This window comes from Colletotrichum karsti (assembly GCF_011947395.1).
Source record: "Colletotrichum karsti strain CkLH20 chromosome Unknown Scaffold23, whole genome shotgun sequence".
Classification (NCBI taxonomy): domain Eukaryota; kingdom Fungi; phylum Ascomycota; class Sordariomycetes; order Glomerellales; family Glomerellaceae; genus Colletotrichum; species Colletotrichum karsti.
The window spans coordinates 782,060-803,479 of record NW_024065923.1 but is presented as its reverse complement, the minus strand read 5'-3'; the positions used below and the strand labels follow the sequence as shown (position 1 = coordinate 803,479).

Here is a 21,420-nt window from a genome sequence, read left to right as displayed (position 1 = left end):
CTTCAGTAATTAACTTGTGATTCTCACTTGAGACTTTTAGCTATACCTAAGTGACGATTACTCTATGACTCTTATTGAGGCCTTAACTAATCACTAAGACCTTTAAAGACCTACAATTACTCAACTAGACCTATAGAACGACTTAATACTGTTTCCAGTTCTCAATCCCTAACTTACTGCTAATATAAACCCACTGTTAGTTAGCTGGCCGTAACACAAACCCACTGTCAGTTAGCTAGCTGTAATATAACTATAACTTTATAACCTAGCTTATTCCTAATACTAAACCTCCTTTTCCTTCCTAGCCGCCCAAACCTCCTTTTCCTAGCCTAAACCTCTTTTTCCTAGCCCTAACCCCACCCTACTAGGGCCGTTTGCGCCCGCTACTAAATTAGCTTTATAATAAAAAGATATAACTATTATTAAGACTAAGTTTACTTTATTACTATTTATTAGTTTATAAAAGTCTATTAAGAATTAATATAAATAATATTAACTAAATACTAAGACTTATTTATATAAGTACTATAAAGTAACTATTATAGCCTCTTTAAGTATTTTATAAGTTATCTTATAAATATAGCTCTATATTTACTGCTTACTTTACTTAATATATTATAGTATAAAGACTAATACTATAAGGGAAATACTATAGCTATACCTATAGCTATATAGTACTAATAAATAATGAGATCTTAGAGGAAATAGTTTTAGTAAAATAGTATAGTAGGTAAGACTAATAGGTTCTACTTTAGTACGTCTAGACTATATTATAGTTAATAGACTAAGTATTTTAACTTATTTAAATACTAAATAGGAGACTAAGTCCTAGCGATTTCCCCTAACTCTAGCAAGCATCGCTTAGCTAAGGTTAAGTTCTAAGATGGGTAACGTCAATCAACTTTATCTTAAACACGCATCTTAGGTTCCCTTCTACAGAGTCTTCTCTCTTGGAATGTCCTCAGCATTATCCTGTAGCTTATCGCCGCCGGTGAATTCAAACACTGTTGAGACTAATTAGCAAGATATTCAGAGTATTGCATCAAAGTTTGACTTACAGTCAATGGGAGCTGTGGCAAACTTGCGTGCCGAGATTTTCTTCTGGAACAGATAGTCCAGCTCTGCGAAAGTCCGGTTCTTCGTCTCGGGCAGGAAGAAGAAAATCCAGACGGCCCAGATAAGGCACAAACCAAAGTAAAACATGCCGGCCTTTGCACCCCAGTTCCACGCGTCCGCGGTGTCGTTCAACATGCGCGGGTTGAGCTGCTGTACAATGACTTGGCCACATACGTAAATGGCGCGGCCGAGGACGATTGTCTGGGCACGAACACGGCTGGAGGATGTTTCTGCCACGATGACATAGCACGTCGGCCCCAGAGACGTCTTGAACGTCAGATTGACAATGATCAATACCACGGCGACGGCCAAGGCCACGTTCTTTGCGCCTGGCACGAAGCCCATGATTCCGATCACCAACATAGCACCGCCGATGATGGAAGAGCCGTAGAGGTAGAAAATACGACGCCCGACCTTTCCCATCAGAAAGATGGCGACTCCTGTACCGACAATATTGACTGATTGAATGCCCATGCTGTAGTTGAATGCCTGGACCTCGGGCATGCCGGCGGCTTTGAGGAAGACGGTGGCGTACGTGCAGATGGACTGACCGTTCAAAATTTGAATGACCCATGCCATGCACACAATCCCGGTGCGACGCAAGTTGGTTCCTCGAAAACAGTCGCGGTAGCTTGCGCTCTCCGCTTCTATCTTTTCCATTTCGTTGGTGTGCTTCATCAATGCTAGCGTCTGCGCCATTGTCTCTTCTGTGTAGTGGTTCTTGCACGCGAGACGACGCAAAGATTTCTCGGCCTCTTCCAATTTGCCGCGGCGGACAAGGTACCATGGACTTTCGGGAGCAAGGAAGCCCACAAGGATCAGAGGCAGAATCCACACCCATTGCAGGGCATAGGGAACCCGCCATCCCAGATCACCAGGAAGATTCAGAGAGCCACGCAGAACACCGGCGGCCAAGAATGATCCGGCACCCCAGCACATAGACACCCAAGCGGTAAGGTATCCACGTAGAGCCGCAGGACAAATTTCAGCGGCATAGGCGGTGGTGAGTGTCTGAAAGATGCCCCATGGGATACCGCAAAGAATGTTGGCTGCAAAGAGCATCTGGACGTTGACAGAGAAAAAGAGGGCGAAGATGGTGCAACCCATAAGAGCCATTGCTCCCATGTAAACTTTTCGTGAGCCGTAGCGGGACTGCAGCCAACCATTCAGTAGTAGGCCAACAATACTGCCAAGATTGTTGCCGTTGCCGATAGCCGCCTGCCATGATGTGGGAATATGCTGTATGCCGTTGGCGTCTGGCCAGCCGAACTTGTTTAAGTAGGCGGTGTGTCCAAAGAAGTTGTTGATGAGGCCGACATCCATGCCCTCCATGACGAGGGCCAGACTCAAGAGCGTAGAATAAACCACTGCTGGCCAGTACTTGGAGAACAGCTCCTTCCGGGAGAGTTGGGCTTCCTCATCACTGGCTGCGGCGGCAGCCTCAATGAGTGCAACATCGGGAGTGTATGCGCCGTACTCATGGTGATCGAAGGACCTCGATCTGGCTTTGGCCACCGACTGAGGCTGACCTGTTTCTGCGTCCTTCATGTCGTCTGTTGAAATCGCCCACAGATTGTGGAATGTTTACGAAGAGTAATGAAACAATGGCGTCGAGTGGCACGCGAGAGAGAATGAAGACAAGTTGAGAAGTCGAAGGGGAAATGGGGATGAATTAAACACTTCTCCGCTGCAGTTTGCATTTGTCTTTCCAAGTTCCAACGGTCTGGTTTGTCTAGCTTGCCAAGTCGCCAACCCATGCCAAGTTGCGTCCACGAATCACCTGCCAACTTCATATTCAGGTTCGCCCAATCTTGTGCCGACTTTCGAACGTGAAGAACCCCGCACTCCCCGTGGGGTCCAAGAATCCTTTCGCTTCTCCACGGGGTTCGTGAACGAGTTGTCCACCTGCCGCCCTTTCGATGCGCGATATGTAGAACGCCACAAAAGGGCATTCCTGGTCTAGAACTCGGCGTTCGTGAGAGAGGATCCCGACCCACGAAGATTTGAACCAATTGCAGCGGGCCAAGGTAAACTATCGAAAACCCAAGACTTTCCCTTCCACATTGCGCCAGGCTTGGCGCAATCCCCCAAGGAATAGCCAAGAATGTCATCTCAAGGCACAGGCTGTTTGATGTGTGTCGTTGTCGGTTCTCGTTGGCGCCCAGGCGTACCTTTCTCATGGCGCCCAACATTGGCTGGCGCTGTTCTTCTATCTTCCCACACTGCCATTTATTCTCGACAACCATCACCCACCTGGGTTAAGACGCCCAGACATCCGGGTAGTGGTTTGATACAATGTACTTCCATTCTTGCGCGACTCAGTCATCTACTCGGCCGTCTTCTTTCCATGCCCCGAAAAGCCAAGATCAACAAGACGGGCTAACATATCCACCACCCAGTTGTCGTTATTCCGGATTTACTCGCCCTGAAATGGTGTGGACTGGATGCCTCCGTGGCATACAAGTGCCTTTTAAAGTCAAGATGTTGAGTATTTGGTCACCCGAGTTCTGATAACCTTGCCATCGTTTATTCGACGCGGCCTCGCCGCAAGTATGGCAAACTTCTTGTCAGTTCTAACGACCTACTATGCTCATTTTGATAAGATCTGGAGTGGATGCTGCTGGTTTCAATCTCCAAAATGCTGTGCTGGTTCCGTCCTGTTCACAATGTCGATTTCAGAACCTGTTATCAACATCACGTCATCAATGAACAATTCTTATCAGGTCCGCAAGTCTGTGCCACCTTTCTGAAGGCAGATTTGTCGGTGGAGGCACTGATATCGAAGAACCTGCTCAGTTGAACCTGAACTTACATGAGTTACATTATGTCCGCGTAAGAAGTCGAACATGTTGTTACAAACATCAAATCTGCAGTCATTATGTAAACCCGGTCTTTTGAATTCTGTGTTTCGTTGATACGGAAAGGATTTAATTCCACAATTCTATTTCAGGAAATAACTACGATGCGTTCGCAGAAGTCTGGCCTTCAAGGTTGACCATCTGGTGACCAATTGTACCAGCCCATGTCTACTTCATCAATCACGTTCCACTTTTCAATGAATTCCTTCTTCTTGTCCTCCAAACCTTCGGTGCTGAGGATCTCGAAGACAGACCTCCATGCGCTGTTCACAGCACCTATGATCCACGCATGACCTGAACTGAGCGCCTCTCCAGCGAAATGCATATGGCCGTCGGCCGCAGGCATCATGAGCCACGGCAGTACGCTGCTAAACTGCCCCGGACCGAATATGGCAAAAGCACCTGTGGAATAACCTGAGCCATACCAGTCGTATGCGTGGTATCCTTCATACTGCGACAGAATGAACTCTTGTGAAACGCCATTGAGAACAGCCAGATCCCGCAGGGTGAGATCTATGAGAGTGTTGACGCTTTCCGGTTGATATGGTGCTTGGGTCGTCGGGTTGTGCGGGTTGAGGTAAGAACCCAAGCGCGAGGAGTCCTGCCCCCACACATAAGAGGCAATCATGACAGCAGCAGGGTTTTCCACGTCAATTCCATAAGAAGGATAAACGGCGCGCCGAATTGGAAGGTCGGTAAACGACTGGCCACCTTGGAAAGGGCCGGTTGACAGTTTTTCCCACCTGAAAGAGCGGATCAGCATGATGAATTCAGCCCTATATTGCATGTGAAAGGCTTTGTTACCATCTCGACTTGAATTTCAGTCCAATCTTCATTGAAGGGTCATACCTAGAGTAGTTCATGTCAGTATTCCGCTATCAAGTACCATCCTCATACATTTGTGCTGCACGTACTGTAATGTTCGAATGGCGCTTTTCTGGGAGTAGCTGAGGTCTAGTTCTGTCATGTTGATTATCTGCAAAGCCCCAAGAGGAACTGTCGAGATGACGTGGGCGTAGTTCGTGTCCTGTGTGCCGTTGACAGTGAGTTTCAGAGTTCCGTCGGAATTCTTCTTGATGTCGGTGACTCGGTTGTTGAGAATGGGCTTGTTTTTGGCAATAAGAGTCATCCCCTTGGTCAGCATGTCCATGCCGCCGTTGATCAGAGACCAGTTGTTGATATCAGCGCTGGCAAAAATCCACTGCTCTAGCACCGCCTGGGACATAGAGTACATGTCGTAATGGCCTGTTGCGTCGTTCACTGTCTCCAACCAATCAATTTCAGGGTTCGTGAATGACCTGTTCAACAGGAATTCGCGCGTTGTCATCGAGTCGTATTCCATGAGCTTGTTGAATCCAGTGGAGAAGTCCATCGAAAGGGCATCCGTGAGCATCTCAACCTGGTTCGACCAGACGTCCCATGCAGACTGCGTCTCAAAAGTTGAGTTGAAGATCGGGATATCGTACCGGCTAGGCGAAGCAGACGCGGGATCTTGGATCAGAGCAGTGATATCGTTGAAGCGCCTGAAGGTGTTCTCCGTCTTGAAAATGTAGTGCTTCTTGACTACTTGGTCACGCTGGGATACCCGTTCGTTGATGTAAGGAATCAAGCTCCAAGACTTGTTGCCAATGATACGATCCATGTATGGCATCGGAGGGAAGCGCATGGCTCCAACGTCCTTTAAGTATTCAGCGTATACTCGTCAGTACGTATGGCTGGTGTCTTACATAGTAATCGTAATACGCGCCGTCTGCCGGTGTCGAGTTGTCCCAAGTCTCCTTATCAAAGTGATAGGTGTAAATTCTTCCACCGATGCGATCTGATACTTCGTGTATGTCATAGTCGATTCCGAGAGAATCCAGTAAGATGCCCGCATAGAGCCCTGCGGCTCCCCCGCCTATGATTCCAACCTTCATTGGTACGTCTTTCGGAGTGGGTATTCGAGTATGATTTGTGTAGCACGAGTCGTCAACGACCTTGCGGAAGAAGGCAGCACGAGGGTTTCCAGCTGCAAGGCCTCCATCGTTACAAATATTCTTGCCATCTCGGCGGACTTCCTGGAAATCGGAGGCGGGCAAAGCAAAGGATCGTCCCAGCAATAGAGCTGTAAGAAGTGATCGAAGATTAAAGAGAGACATCGTTCACGGATGAGATAAAGAATGAATGTTGCTTGTCGTGGTCGAGTTCGCGAGTTGCTATATTGTAGATGGACGGCCTCTCGCTTTATATTTTACTTGCAAGCCTCCAGTACTAACTCCCGTAGTCCAGTCACGTCGACACATGGATGAGGCGGCTGGCTCGATACAGTTTGGTGCGCATACCTCCTGTTTCTGACTCTTACTAGTCAACACGTGTCTTGGGACTTGACTGAGCTGAGGGATCGATAGCATTCCCAAGCATGATGTCGGGAGTTGTCTAGAGCGGCACAAAAAAACACTAGAATTGGAATGTTTGACGGACATGCCCATCTCCACGTGAAAGCCACCTATTTCCCGTGCTTTCTTAAAGCAAGCTTTTGGGGTTCCGTCCATACGTCTCTCAGCTCATGTCTTCCACCTATCTCGTTGCATTCCTAACCTCCCACACCTCATCGACGGTTTCGTGGTTAGGTCTCGGATGCCCAGGCTTCACAAGAGCTACTCCTACGCGCATTATCGGCTCAGAGTCGTGTCTTTGCTTCGCTGACATGCCATATCGGCGTTGACATCTTGGAATCTTGGCTTCCGTTTCCGGAAATTAACAGCGACACAGACTTTTTGCAGTAAATTTTCAACAAGATGAGGGGGCTCCCATCTAGCGTCGCATGACAACGTGGCAGGGTTACCTAAATAACATCACCTGTTCATATCTGGAAAACAGCAGCAGGGAAGTGGTATATGGTTGACTGCCGCTGTCGGGAAACTCGACTGAGTCGATGGTCTTCTGTCTTCATCTCGTTGCATTGGGTTTCTTTGAATGTGTCAGCATTTGTATGGGAAAGTGATTGGAGAGCATGCAGACATAAAGTAGTAAACACGCTGACTAGTCGTCCCCTTGTCAGATCGTGAAGCGTCAACGGTTGGGGTCTTCGCCGCGTCTTGTCATGGTACGTTGAGGAGAATCCCATTCAGCTGAAGCAGTAGTTAAATAGAATATCCAGAATGTTCGGCGGCTGATGCTACAGGTTTGATACACTACGTACATACTGCGCACTCCCTAATTCATCCAGCCGTTGGGGCCGGCCCAAGTTCCCTTGACCATCGAATTGTAGTAAACCCATGGGAAGAAATCCTTCTTCAGGTGATAGAAGGCACGGCGGGGGACAGCCTGGTCGAAACCAATCAGATCACCAAATGTCTCCTTGGGCACTCCACCGTACTTGAACTCAGCAAGGAGAACCTTGCCATATTCCGTGGTAAGTGGACACGAGGTGTAGCCGTCGTATTTGGGCTCTGGCTCCTTGCCCTCCATCGACCGCAACAGGTTGTTCACAAGAATGGGTGCCTGGGACGTGACTGCTGCCGCAGTCTTGGACGTAGGCAAACTGGATGCATCGCCCGAAGACCAGACGTTGTGGTACTTGGTGTGGCGGGTTGTAGCCTGGTCAACATCGACAAATCCAGCTGCGTCGGCCAGAGGACTGTTCTTCACAAATGCGTGGGGGCCCATCTTGGGAACGACGTGCAGAAGATCAAACGGCTTGGTGACCTGGTCCTTTCCGTCGGGTCGAGCGAAGACCGCCGTGTTGCCATCGACCGCAACAAGGTCATGCTGGAAGAGGCCCTCGACGCCCCTTTCCTTCCTCAGTTCCTCGAGTTTGGCACTGTACTTGGGAACACCGAACATGGCAGGAATTCCGGTGGCGAAGCTGATCTTGATGGGAGAGGCAGAAGGATTGCCGGGATCGTACAGACCGGCACGCTTCCAGTAGTCCAGAGCAAGCCACATAACCTTTTGAGGTGCACCAGCACACTTGATAGCACCGGCAGGCTGAGTGAAAATAGCGCTACCCTTTTCGAGCTTCTCGATGGTCTTGAAAACCTTGTCGCAGGTCTCATAGCCGTAGATGGTAGAAACAAGAGAGTTGGGGTTTGCAAGAGCCTCAGGGAGGCCCTTGATGCTTCCGTAATCGATGTTGATACCCGGAGCGACGACGAGTTGCTCGTAAGCAAGCTTATCCCCGTTTCCCAGCTGGACAATGTTCTCTTCCGGGGTGAAAGTGCTGACTTTCTGCTGATAGAACTTGAGCTGGGGGTCGACCAAGCTGTCTAGGGGTCTTTTCAAGTCTTCCTTGTTCTTCAAGCCACCGCCAACGAGGGTCCAGCCGGGCTGGTAGTGGTGCCATGCGGCAGGGTCAATAATTGCAATGTCGTCCTGGGAGAATTTGCCGGTTCGGAGGAGCTGGTGGCTGATGGCCAGGCCGGCGCTGCCACCACCGACGACCACAACCTTGTGGCTCCTGGCTACTGGGGTCACGGGGGCCGAGGCCTTAGATGCTGAGCTCGCAGGTGCTGAGGCCTTGGAAGCAGATGCAGCGGCGGCGGGCTTGGGAGCTGCGTCCGCAGGTGCTGATGCTGTGGGTGCCGGACTCGCGGTTGTCGGGGCCTTTGATGATGCCGAGTTCGTAGGTGCCGAGGCCTTGGGTGCAGAGCTCGTAGATTCCGAGCTGGCCGGGGCCGAGCCCTTGGGCGCTGAGCTCGCCGGTGCTGAACCTGCAGGTGCTGAGTTCACGGATGCCTTGGCCGCGAAATTCCGGATCATCGGGGCGTTATGAACAGCCAAGCCGGTGCGGCGGGCTTGATGCGCCACCGTTGTTAAGCGGCTCGAAAACATTTCTGGAGTTGGGAAAGAGATGAGATGCAGAAGAGCTAGGTACGTGGTGGCAAGTGAGATGCACAAGGTGAGTAGAGCTGTGGTGGACTTCAAAGTCGATTCAATGGAGATCGTCCGTCAACGCTGGAGAAATTGAAAAAGCGCAAACCGATCCTCCAGAAAAAAGAAAAAAACAAAAACGGTCAGGCAGATGTGGGCTTATCTGTCTCCACCATTTGTCTTCCAATTGGCGAATAGGATTGGCTTACACTCGAGCCGTCTCCACCACCGACAACCGCCCGCAGTTGCCGGCGCAAACTCGCTCACCTCCCCGACGGTGACGTGATGTTGCCAGTCGGGAACCACTCCGGCGGGCCGGCTCGTCGGCGAGTTGGTCGCCGAGCTGGGCTGCAGATCCCCGATCGGTACGGGGAACGCCGGAATATTGTGGAGTTATAATCCCATCTCTGACTCCTGGGCTGTGTCCTGGGTTATTAACAGTTGCGAACGCTCCAGCTGACTTGGGAACGCATTTTCGACTTTGCCCAACACCCATATTTCCGCAAGACTTTTCATTTTTTGCCATGAAAGCTTTACAGCCACATATCAGGCGCACTATTGGCCCAAGTGGCAGATCGCTCGCGGCTCCGAGAGACTTATTCGCTCGCCCCCAGGCCATCGGTCGCCAAGTCAGGGAAAGGACCACCCACGCCACCAAACATAGATGCACACCTGTTTCGACGAGAGCCTCGTCTTTATCGCCGAAGCGGCCCATCGGTTCTACCAGGACACTAGGTCATTCTCGTTCCAGTTGCCTGCCTTTTATGCCTTCGGCTGTCGGAAAGGCATGTTACAGTAATGCAATGGCTCTGCCGGGGCAGCCTATCATTCAAGAGGTATTTGAGGCCCAGACTGGTACTTGGCAGTATGTCGTTGCAGATCCCTCGACCTTGCACGCTGTCATCATCGACCCGGTCCTCGACTACGATCGACAAACTCAAGTCATCAGCACAGTCTCTGCAGACAAGTTACTTTCTTTGGTGAAGGACAATGGTTATCATATTACCAGGATACTCGAAACCCACGCTCACGCTGACCATCTTACTGCCGCGTCATATCTTCAACACACCTTAGCGATCGTGCAAGGATGCAAGCCAGCCGTGGGCATTGGAAAACGCATCGATAAGGTGCAAACGCTTTTCGGTCAAAGATACGGAGTTCCCGAAGACGAACGCCAAGGAGCCTTTGACAAACTCTTTGAAGACGACGAAACGTTCAAGATTGGTGAACTCGAAGCAACCGCCATACATCTCCCCGGACATACGCCTGATCACTTGGGATATAAGATTGGAGGTAGGACCCGAAAGCGCTCCGATACCACCGTGACCTTTGCTCATGCCTTTCTAGACAATGTTTTCTGTGGTGATTCCCTCTTCCACGTGGATATCGGCACCGCACGGTGTGATTTCCCTGGGGGAAGTGCCAGCGACCTATTTCAATCCGGCCGCAGGCTTCTGAGTTTACCTGACCACGTGAAGATTTGGACAGGCCATGACTACCCGCCAGATGGCCGTGCTGTCCCCGTGCCTTGGATGACAGTGCAAGATCATAGGGCACAGAACAAGCATCTGAAAGACGGCATCACAGAAGAGGAGTTCGTGGCCCAGCGAAAACAGAGAGATACCAATCTGGGGGAGCCAAAGCTACTTCATCAATCTTTACAGACAAACATCAGGGCTGGAAAGCTTCCAAAACCAACCGCTTCCGGTCATAGAATGCTACGTTTGCCACTGAAACTTGCACACTCGGGATGGTAAATGGGCTTCAAGGGCAGGCGCAGCATGCGTGTTGACGGTCCAGTCTCGAGGTAACAGGGGTAGTTGAAAGCAGCAGCCATCACATGGAGCTTCGAACGCAGCCTCTATTTCCTTGCATGATCGAAATGACCTACCATTTGTACAATAGTTTGATTATATGCTCTCAGAGCGAAATCTCTCAATCATGTACCCTATTCTCATATCTGGTTCCGAGCACTGAAGCATTCGGTGCCTGAACTGATTTGACATTCTCAGGACATTCGGCCCCTGGTTGAACCGAGCCTCGACGGGTGATTGAGCGAGATGGCATGGCATGGCATGGACCCATTCTCGGATGAAATGAGTTCTCTCGGCGATCGGCGCGCAGAGTCTGACACGTGCTTGACACGAGAGCTATGCACATACAGTACAGAGCCCGTTTGACCTGGAAGAGTAAGCCAGACATGATTTTATTGAGCGTTGAGATATGTTGCCTGATACCACATCATTCCTTTGGGTTAGAAGCCATCACACATAGTATTGCAAGCTTTTGTCTACTGACTGCTATCGTCTGTAGGTACTGTGACTTGACGTCACATAATTTTCACCGTTACTTCCGCGAGTCGTGACTTTGAGCCCGACCGTAAAAGTTTTCTTAAGGAAACGAAAACGTCCCCTCCTGCGCTTGTCAATGCTCCCACATACGGCAGATCTCGAGAGTGAGGAAACTGGCACGGTTGAGAAATAAGCCGTCTTATGAACCTCAAGTTCGTCTCACCAACGGCTGGCTGAGCGACGCGGCCTCGTCTGTGGTACGGGAGGAAAGGGGGAGGAACTAAATATTATCAAATCATCTGTCACAGAATTTCGCCCAATGACCCGAAACATCATGTCGCACATACACATCCGATTTGCTGGTGGTGAGTTTGGGCCCCTCCGGTCACCGCATTCGTTTCACATTGCGGTCCAAATATCAGATGAGAACCGATCACACATAAAGAAGCTCAGTCATCATCCATGCGCCGGCTAGATTGCCGGGGGATGGAACCTCATCAACATCGGATTGTGCCAGCAATCCTCGAGTATGAATGGGTGGACACGTCATGCCCACTCCAGACGGCTAGGCGAATGTCTGGGCAGAAATTGTAACGTGTGTGAACAAAACCCCTCCCGTCCGCTCTTTGACGATAGATTGGTCAAACCGCTCGAGCGAACGATACATGGAGCTACACAGAGGCCGATGCGATCGGCGTTGACTTGGCGAGGTCGATACAACAGGCGGATTGCGACTTTAATACCTGCTGGCCAGCCCTTAATCACACCCAAGTGGGATCTTCGCAACGACCCCTTCAGTTTCTCGCATGCCACCGCCACACACAACGCCGCAGTTACGTACGAGTACCGAAAGTCAAGCAAAAGCTGGGGAGCGTGAATGGAACTGGGTTACTAATGAGCCGGAAACATGAAGGCGCGACGACTCCAGTGCCGCCGCCGAAATCGTCCCCAAATCTTCCTACATCTCAAAGGGCCACTCGACTTTATCCGGTTCTCTCGCTCATCTCGCTAATTCTTTTGTTTCTATCTGCCGGCGCTGGAATTTCTCTATCGGCGGTAGTCCTATTTCGCAATTTTGAATCGACGGAAGTTCTAGACCCCCTCAGCCGAGCTGTCTTCTTCGTTGCCTCTTGCGTGAGTCTCGCCTACGTCTTGACGCACGTAATCGCCTCCAAAACCGCCTACATCAAGAATCAAGGATCACCTAGGGCGTACGGCAAGTATGTGTCTGGCTTGGCGTTTTTACTCGCCCGGCTTGGATTGCCAGTCTGGGTTGCTGCCGTTACTCTCACTATCTTCGTCGCGGTGAACATTGGACTGGACGTGTCGAAAGGAGTCCAACAGAATATCCCCTGGCTGAACGTTATCATCAGCATAGCATCACTGTAAGCTGACGCTTTATCTCCACACCAAACAACGTGTAACTCATTCTGACCGGATGGCAGGTTTTCGCTAGCCGCCGTACTCGCGGCCATTGAGATGGCAGATCGGCCCTTCGCGACGATAGGGCTGTCGCAATCATGGTTCGTTCGTGGAGAAGATCCGCTATCGCCCGAACAGGATGATATGGAACCCGGTCTCGTCGAAGTGGTTTCCATGATCAAGGATAAGCCTGTACCATCCACGTTCAAAGAAAAGAAGCAGAGACCATCCTTCAAGGACAAAAACCGAAGGATGGTGCTGTCGACTATTCAGGAGAAGAGAGAGCAGAAGGAAAAAGCAAAGTCGAACGCGAAACCAATGAAGCCACCGAAGAGGAAGAGAAAAACATTGACGAAGAAAAACCCCAACGAAGCGGCGCAGCGTAGGGCACTGTAAGTTGGGTGGAATCTTGTTCAAAACTAAGTTCCGACCTAATCAGTCTACGTAGACGTCACGCCAGAAGCATATCCATGCCCACTCCCCTGAACACTGTCTTTAGCGACCGCCCTGAGCCTCGAATGCCCGAATCCCCAGCATTCCATGCCGCGTTCGCGTGGAAACCACCTACGAGAGAAGGCACACCTCGGGTCGCCGGTGCTGTTACGTTTGAGGATCTTGGCGCCTGGAGAGATCGCATCAGTTTGCGTCACACAGCATCTGATATCTCCACGAATGCATCAATGCCCTCTGACGACGTTGTTTTGCCATCAATGCCTCGACAGGTGCAATACTCACCTCGCAGTCAAGCCCTGATTCTCGACCAGCCAAGCAAATATGATTTGAGACGGTGGACGGCAATCGGCATGCAATCGCCACCCCTCGATGGAGTTTTCACAGACGTTCCCTTTGGACGACCGCCAACACCGATGATGACGATGGAAGACGAACACCGAATGCTCGGGAGGAGACCTTCAACGAGAGACGGCGACTGGGAAGCAAGCTACCACCTTCGGATGACACACAGCAGCCGACCAACCAGTTCGCATACTTCGAGAACATCGAGAACGTCGAGGACCTCGCGGACCGCTTATGTCATCCCTGATGAACCGCCCTCGTTGCCACAAATTGCTAGCGTCGGTCCTTTGATTGCCTCAAACACGAATTCCATTCGTCCCGACAGTGACGTACTACCGAACGAGGGACGCAGACGTCGCAGACTATCCAGCGTCAGCAGTAAACGACGCCTGACGTACAAGACGGATAGCCGAGTATTGTCCCAGACCTACCGCCCTTCGAGCCGCCACCCATCGATTCCTCCACAAGAGACAAGACCATCAAGTCCAACATCCACCGTCAGGTCAGATGTGCACAACTTTTCCCGTCCGAGAACATCTGCGGCGGCAAGGATGCAGTCAAAGGTCGCGAAACGCTTGAGGGCAATGAAACTGCAGCAAGCGGCTCAGTCTGGTCCTCGCCAACTTGACGATCAAGGGTCTTCATCACCCAGCACGCCGGGTACACCTGGAACCCCAAGAACTGTCAGAGCAGCGGCTGTCAAAACCTTACAGGAAAGGCTCGGAAGAAGGAATCAATTGCAGTCACCTCCTGACGATCCACGTCCTCCATCCCCAGAAACCCCGAGGACAGCAAGAGCCACAGCCGTGAGAACACTGCAAGAGAAGCTTGGCAAAAGAATGATGCGGCGCAATGAGGCTGAGGCAGCAGCGCAGCTTGTATAATTTGTAGAATTGATAATGACTTAGAAATGGGTGGTAATCACGAAGTAATAAATCAAAGGCTGCAGAGCAATGGAAGTTATTCACCGACCAGACGCAAGTTTTGGTTCACCGCAAACAAATCCAAAACTGCGGCCTCGCAAGCATTGATCTTCACTTATGAGCAGGTGAACTCTGCCTAACTTGCAAATTGACTCTAGATCTTGACCACCAGGGCCACTATGGAAGAACAAACTATCTTTCCTTCAGAAACAACAAGACAAACCATCCCGATCTAAACACGCTAAACAGAGTGAGATCCAAAGTTGCAACACTTGGCCTAAGAGAAGAGTGTGGTGACGGGCCACTCAGTGGCACGCCGATGCCATCCACTCCGTCTCCTCTCTACTGCGACTCGTCTCTTGGAATGTAATATTCCCTCTCCTCCAACCCGGTCTTCTCCCGCTCATTGCAGTATGGTCTATCCCATAGAGCCGCATCTAAACGCTCATACATCACGTCCTCATCCCCTGACATGCCGTCGTCCACCTCACGATCCTCAATGACCTTCCAGCCGGCCCTGGCGAATCTGCGCCGGGCTTTGTTATTCATCCCAACAAGACGCAACACCAACTGCTTCCCAACATATTGCTTAACTTCGTCTTTCAGTTCAGCCAAAGTCTGAACCCCCGTCACGTCAACAAACGGTACGTGTGTCATGTCCCACACCATGACTGTCATTTGCTTGTTGCTCGGGACAACATTGTTGCGTTTTCGCAACAGCTCGATGCGTTTAGCTGATGCAACGCTCCATGATCGATCAGCCGACTTCGCCTGCGACTGATTCATAGCAGTTTGCGGCTCAAATTGAACCTTGACAGCCTCGATCACAGACCTCTTCACGCGGCCGGCGTTGGGGAAGAATATCGAATCTGTGAAGCTGACAAGCATGGCGTCTTCCGGCACTAGATTGTCTCCAGAAGGTGAAGGAGCTGCAACCTTTGCTTGTGGAATCATTCCGTTTTGGCCACTTGTGGCAGAGAAAGTCTTCACCTTCGGAAATGCCGAGCGAACTAGCGTGTATCCAATGCTGAAAACGACAGCGAATGCGATCCCCATTTCAGTCGACACGAAGAGTGTTACCCAGAAGGATAGCATGGAAGCCACGAAGTCCGGGAACGATATGCGCCAGTAGCGGTAAAATAGAGAGGCTGGGCCGATGATATGGATAACTGCCATGATCTAAAAAGATGTTGTTAGCTTTGCAAATAATGACCGCAGGCTAAGGACTCACAATTATAGCCGAGAGAGTGGCCTTTGGGATCCAAAACAAGGCCCCTGAGAGCTTGTATAACGTCAAGAGAATGAAGCCCGAAGTGAAAGCACCACTTAAGGGGCTCTTGACTCCACATTCCGAGTTGACTGCTGTTCTTGACATGGCCCCTCCCACACTCATGGCGCCAAACAAGCTGTTGACCGTATTCGTCAGACCAAGATAGCAAAGCTCCTGGCTCTCGTCAATGGCGTAATCATTCTTGCGGCCGAATGCTTTCCCAATTGCCAAGTGCTCGAGAGCAGATGCCACGAGAGGTGCAATCGCCCTTGTTGTGACTTTGGAGACCAGTTCTGTTGCCGGGATCTTCGGCGCTTTGATACCGTTTGCCTTCACTTTGCTGATTGCCCAAAGTGGCGTTTTCTTGTCCTTGTTGACCAGAAAGCTGATGGTCGTGTATAGAACTAAAATGATGACAGCACGGCTGCTGCAGATGAACTTGATAGCAGGGCTCTTCTTTCCCCACTTCTTGCCAATGAATTCGAGAATGTAAAGCATAACAATCCCACTGAAACCGATAGCTATAGTTAGGGGTTCCATGTCGGGGATGCGAGTAAGGACGTTGCTGATAATGCTTGCGGTGCCTGATGGGACGTCACTGAGACCCACGAGCGAACCAACTTGGCCGAGGAGAATGGTGATAGCGGCAGCCGACAAAAAGCCGGACAGGACCGGCACTGAGATGTAGTCCAAGATGAATCCAAGCTTTAGAAGCCCGACCATCAAGGAATAGATTCCCACCATGAGAGCAACAGCTGAACTGATATCCTCAGGGGCGAATCCTTCCGTCTTGAGGTCTCCAATTATTTCCGCAGTGAGAAGTCCCATGATGGAAGTTGGTCCGGTAGAGAGATCTAACAGAAGGTTGTGTTAGTTGGATTGAAAACTTGTACGTCGAAGACTTCATCAGTTGAGGCTTTACCTTTCGAAGTGCCCATGAAAACGTAAATGGCTGCCGGCAGCCAACTAGAATACAAACCAAACTCCCCTGGAATGGTGGCAATCTTAGCATAAGCTAGCGCCTGTGGGATCATCATGACGCCAATAGTCATGCCCGCAATGAAGTCTGATAGTATCCATTTCGGGTCATACTGGGAAATCCATTGCACAATGGGGACCTTTTCGATGAGATATTGGCCTGTTGCCGAAGGAAGCCTAGGTAATCCAGCGTGGACTTTTTTCCGTATGGTGTTGATTGTGCTGTCTGTCTGGAAGTCAGACTTGGCTTTGTCAATAAACTTCATGTTGTAGAAGAGTTCAGATGAGGCTTGTAAGGTGGTGTCTGGAAATCTTTTCGATCCATGAAAGACACGGGCTGCTCGTCAAGGAGGTTGTGAGCGTTTATCAGCGTGAGGTAGAAGGCCACCAAATAGAATATATTTTCCCAAGTGAGGTTGATGCCTTTTATCTGATGTCCTGGTCTCAAGACGGGTTTCTCGCCGCGCGATCAGACATGCTGACTTGGTCTGATAGCAGCCGAGAACGACTTCCCAGAAAGGGCAACGCATTGGGATGACTGATCTCATGCATTAGACTTTAGAGTGCCAACTGCGGCGAGGAATTAACAGGGAGGTCCCTTTCGTTACCTGTCGCTACACGACTGATGATTAAAATAAAACTTGAGAACCTATGATGCTGCACACCTGTTTTCTTATTGGTTCCGAGATTCGAGAGAGACACATGCCGCCCTCGTCTTCCACGTCTCAGCGAAGAGGCTTAGCCCACTGGCCAATACGGTAGATCAACGTTGCCGCCCTGTGGTTGTCTTAGTCCGGGGAAGTCTCCATGATCTGTATCATGTCTTCGGCACTTACACTAATCAAGACATTTTATCCAGAGTTGTATCGGTCTAAATATTAAATGCACATGGGTCATCGCTTCAGCACCACACTTAACAGAGCTGATAGACAAAACATTGGTGTTATCTGGGTATTCCCAGTACGGGGTAAACCGACCGGTATAAGCCGCGTGCTATTAGGGATGGGGCTGTGGTTCTGACTCGGAAAGGGAAGAGTTCAAGTGGTTCAAGATTCGGATGAAACAGGGAGCCCCGGCCACAAGACAAGTCGAAGGGGCCCAGCGGCCAGTTATCGACCTATTCCCCGCCAAAGAAACATGCTAGAATGGACGTACTCCAAACAAGGCGGGGTATCTTTCAGCTCCCACGGTTTGATGATGTCAGGCCGGATTGTCCATTGCTGAGCACCTACGCTTGTGGGAATTTTGTAGGTAGGCTCCATTCCGGAGCACAACGCTCCCGCATCCGTAACTAGACTGCTTCATCACTTGAGACGGATCAACATCATTATTTTGGGACCGGCTCGGTATAGCATTGTGATCTATTGAAAGACCGCTGGCCTAGACATGAGGCCATGCTTCGGAACGCCTTGTAGTATTCTCATTCCCTTCTAGTCAGGATTCTAACTGCGACTTCACGGCACTTGAAATGGAACGGCAATTCGGGAGCCGTGGTTCACAACGTTCACGCTCGCGTACATTTCTCTCGGGCAACAGGGCTCGCCGATAGACACGACGCAAATCTCATTACCAGATCCACATGACAAGTTTGATTGATAAGTTGATGTTTGCCACTTTATTTGCGTTGTGAAGGTTTACGTGCAATTAAGCATCTGCCATCTATGATCTGCCTCGATGTCAACCTTGAGCCAGAGCCTCATGGTATCACTATCATGTCGCTGAAAGAGATCAGTGAACACACCTAAACACACTAAGTTGAGCTGTTTAGCGACGACTACCAGGGAAAGCCCCGAACAAAGTCCAGAATACCGAACTGGACCGGTTGGATGAGTGGCTCCAGGGTCTCTGAGGATGGGCCAATAGGATGGCATAGCCGGAACCGCGGAGGCCTATCTCAAACTCAACTATGACAGGTACCCGGCGCAGCGCTTGAAAGATTCAGATCATCCGACATCTAAGAAGAACATGATAACTTTCAAAGTACAAGGGTTAACAATCAAAAGTTCAAGACAGCACATCACACATTGAATGCGAAGACTCGATGTAACCCTACGGAGGCCTGACCCTTGGACCTTGTAGTCTGCGGCACGGAGAAGCGTCGGCAAATATGCTTTTAGGGGATTCGAAGACGCACCGCGCCACCCTGTCGAAGCGTCAAGGCTTACCTCCGAGCAAAAAAACATGAGCTGGATATCTTCTTCACGAAAAACAGAACAATTAGAGGACATTATCTTTCTTTTCGAAAAAGATCATGTACTCCAGAGGAAACTTCACTCGTCCTTAGTTTGACGTGAAGCTAGAGACTTGGCTTTGCCAAGCATGCGTTGATCTCCCCGCGGCGACTCCGCGATCGATCTCAGACCCACGCGGCATCCCCATAAGGTACCTCACAGCATCCTTTTCCCCTGATCCGCCCCTCCAGTTGAAACATTTCGACTCTGGTCCACTTCAGGGGATTCAAGATCGCAGACAAGATAGGCGGCAGGCAGTGGATGATCGGCTCTCAACGCCCCACGGGACTTAATTGACGGAATGCACGCGTGAGCCTCGAAAGCCAACCATGGCCATGGTTGAAGTCCATTCCTGATGGCTTGCGCGGGAGCAGCCTTGACAGCCATGCAGGTGCTCAAGACATCAAGCATGATCCATTCACCAACACTTTCTCGCATGACAGTTCATTGAGACTCAGCTAATATCAGCGCAGGAATATCGATGTGTCCTCCGCATCAGGGGCTGGATAAGGGGCTGATACTTACGACAAACGCGCGGGAGCATGATGGCCGTCGGGTTCAAATACGGGGATCGTGGCTTCATGATTTCTCGGTAAGTTCTGCTTCGTTCGGTGAGCGGGGCTGGCTTCGGTCAACACCAGTCGGTGGCCTTTCGCATCCAAACCCCTTTACAGTAGAACCTTCACTAATACAAATATAGATATACTGCTTAGACTCACAGCGGATAACTGCATTTCACCCACCTGCTGGATATCTACATAAGTCCGCATCGATTGAGTGCAGAGCAGATAGGAACCCGCCCTGAAGAGACAGGCAATTTTCATTCGTGAGTATCGATGTAGTGATGGAAATGGCCAAGTTTCTTTTGACCAAGGTGATGACCAAGCCAATATTGACGGAATGCGCCCAACGTTCACCGACAGGCAGGTGAACATGGGCAAACATATTTGCAACAGCTGTGTCTACAGTGTCAAGACTCAAGAGCCCTGCGCCGCAGCAAAAAGTGGGATTTGGCTCAAATGGGCCAACGGGTCATCTCATCGAGATCGAGTGCAGTGAGGTATTCTCATTGGGTCACAAGAAATCGACCCTGAACACAGACGATCTGGCGGTGGTGCTGATTGCTATGACGATTTGGCCTCACGTGATCGGACGTGCCGCCGAGCCAATCAGGGGCGTCATAGAGACCAGCCAGCCGCTTGTGCGCAAGAGGTTCTGCCCATGTCCCCTCTCTCGTCCTTTACCATCCTCCCTTTTGTTTGAATGGATGATTGATCATCGTTGCTCTAGTCAATCTTTTTTCAACTTGCCTTTCCCATGATTTACCAATCTAATGACAATGCCGAAAAGATTAGCCCCTCTGCTGCCGGCTGAAGAGGGCGCCCCAAAGTTGACATTCGACTCTCTTCGCGACGACTCATCGAAAAGAAAACGTGTCGGTACGGAGATAGCTTGTAATCCGTGTCGGAAAAGAAAGACACGTGTGAGTTCGACTTGTACCATATTATGTCTTTCGATACTTTCGCTGACACCTTGGCGGTTCATTGAATCCTAGTGTGATGGACGTCGCCCAGCATGTCAGGCGTGCCTGAAACGATCGAGCGAGTGTATATATGTGGAGAAGAAAGAGTTTTCGAAGACTGCACAGTCCGCTGAAGTTCTCCAAGAAGTAGTTGATATTATGAGAGCCGTTCCGGAACAGCATGCCTTGCGGATCTTTCGTTTGTTAAGGTCTACCGATGACCTAACCTCTGTCCTGTCTTTTGCCAAGACTGAGATGAATGGCGCGGTTGGGCCGTCTGGACGAGCCTCAACTTCCTCTAGTCGTACAGCTCAATCATCGCTAGAGTTGGAACTGATGGTCAAGAACCCCACCGCGTATCCCGCCCCGAGGACGCCCCTAACAGCCTCTGAACGTGTTGGCCTGCTTGCCCCCAACAAGCTTCGCAGGTCAAAGTCCCTTGACCACCAGTATGTATGTCCCGTGACGGTGCCCTTGTTTCCTTTCTTGCTGGACGCTACTGACCTCTTGAACGGGTCGCGATCAGACGTATGGAGCGGCCTGACCTCCCGACTTCCGACTGGCGATAGAATTTTGCTCTCACCGGTTGATGGCCTTCTTCATCTTGGCAAAGACGACTCCCCCGCCAATGATTATCCAGACGGAAATCCAGGGACAAACCCTGAGCTTTGCGACTCGAGACTTCAACATCTCGACATCGGCTTCTGGACGAGCGTACGGATTACCGACGAATACGCAAAGCGTGTAATCTCCTTATACATAATCACCGATCACCCGCTGCTGGGAATCTTCGATGCAAACCTTTTCATCTCCGATCTCGTCAACAAAGAGCATACTTACTGTTCTCGCCTTCTTGTTAACTCACTGTTGTACTGGGGATGCGTAAGTCAACAGACCTTCAAGTCCGGAACAATGTCGACAAGGGTATGCTGATCAAAGCGTGCTGGGATCGTAGCAAATGTATACCGCTATTGACGACGAAGCGAGCGAGCTAGCAGACTTGTTCTGCGAAGAGGCGGAACGGTTATGGTTCCAAGAAAACTGCAATGACACACTCCTCAATGTGGCCAGCTCCCAGCTGTTAAGTCTCGCTTATTTGGGGCATGGCAAAGACCATTACGTGCTTAAGTATCTCTCCACTGCAATGCGCATGGCCACACGCA

At 50.4% G+C, this 21,420-nt stretch overlaps 5 protein-coding genes across 5 annotated transcripts; 1 reads left to right on the top strand and 4 right to left on the bottom strand.

The window, feature by feature from the left end:
- Positions 1 to 933: 933 nt before the first annotated feature.
- On the bottom strand, positions 934 to 2,664 carry CkaCkLH20_07498 (MFS alpha-glucoside transporter; the record flags this gene model as incomplete). The annotated part of the gene is made up of 2 exons (XM_038890215.1): positions 934 to 1,004; positions 1,059 to 2,664. The coding sequence occupies 2 exons, from the start codon at positions 2,662 to 2,664 to the stop codon at positions 934 to 936; spliced, it is 1,677 nt and encodes a 558-aa protein (XP_038744693.1).
- A 1,437-nt stretch (positions 2,665 to 4,101) lies between these two features.
- CkaCkLH20_07497 (l-amino acid oxidase) lies at positions 4,102 to 5,890 on the bottom strand (the record flags this gene model as incomplete). Its single annotated transcript, XM_038890214.1, has 4 exons — positions 4,102 to 4,717; positions 4,779 to 4,823; positions 4,889 to 5,652; positions 5,702 to 5,890. The coding sequence occupies 4 exons, from the start codon at positions 5,888 to 5,890 to the stop codon at positions 4,102 to 4,104; spliced, it is 1,614 nt and encodes a 537-aa protein (XP_038744692.1).
- Positions 5,891 to 7,169: 1,279 nt separating this feature from the next.
- CkaCkLH20_07496 (Sulfide: quinone oxidoreductase/flavo-binding protein) lies at positions 7,170 to 8,786 on the bottom strand (the record flags this gene model as incomplete). Its single annotated transcript, XM_038890213.1, has 1 exon — positions 7,170 to 8,786. The coding sequence occupies one exon, from the start codon at positions 8,784 to 8,786 to the stop codon at positions 7,170 to 7,172; it is 1,617 nt and encodes a 538-aa protein (XP_038744691.1).
- Positions 8,787 to 11,435: 2,649 nt separating this feature from the next.
- Positions 11,436 to 13,961, top strand: CkaCkLH20_07495 (uncharacterized protein; the record flags this gene model as incomplete). The annotated part of the gene is made up of 5 exons (XM_038890212.1): positions 11,436 to 11,481; positions 12,213 to 12,501; positions 12,562 to 12,930; positions 13,376 to 13,569; positions 13,759 to 13,961. 5 exons carry the CDS (start codon positions 11,436 to 11,438, stop codon positions 13,959 to 13,961), a joined length of 1,101 nt encoding a protein of 366 aa, XP_038744690.1.
- A 637-nt stretch (positions 13,962 to 14,598) lies between these two features.
- Positions 14,599 to 16,770, bottom strand: CkaCkLH20_07494 (sulfate permease; the record flags this gene model as incomplete). The annotated part of the gene is made up of 3 exons (XM_038890211.1): positions 14,599 to 15,435; positions 15,488 to 16,380; positions 16,449 to 16,770. 3 exons carry the CDS (start codon positions 16,768 to 16,770, stop codon positions 14,599 to 14,601), a joined length of 2,052 nt encoding a protein of 683 aa, XP_038744689.1.
- Positions 16,771 to 21,420: the final 4,650 nt, after the last annotated feature.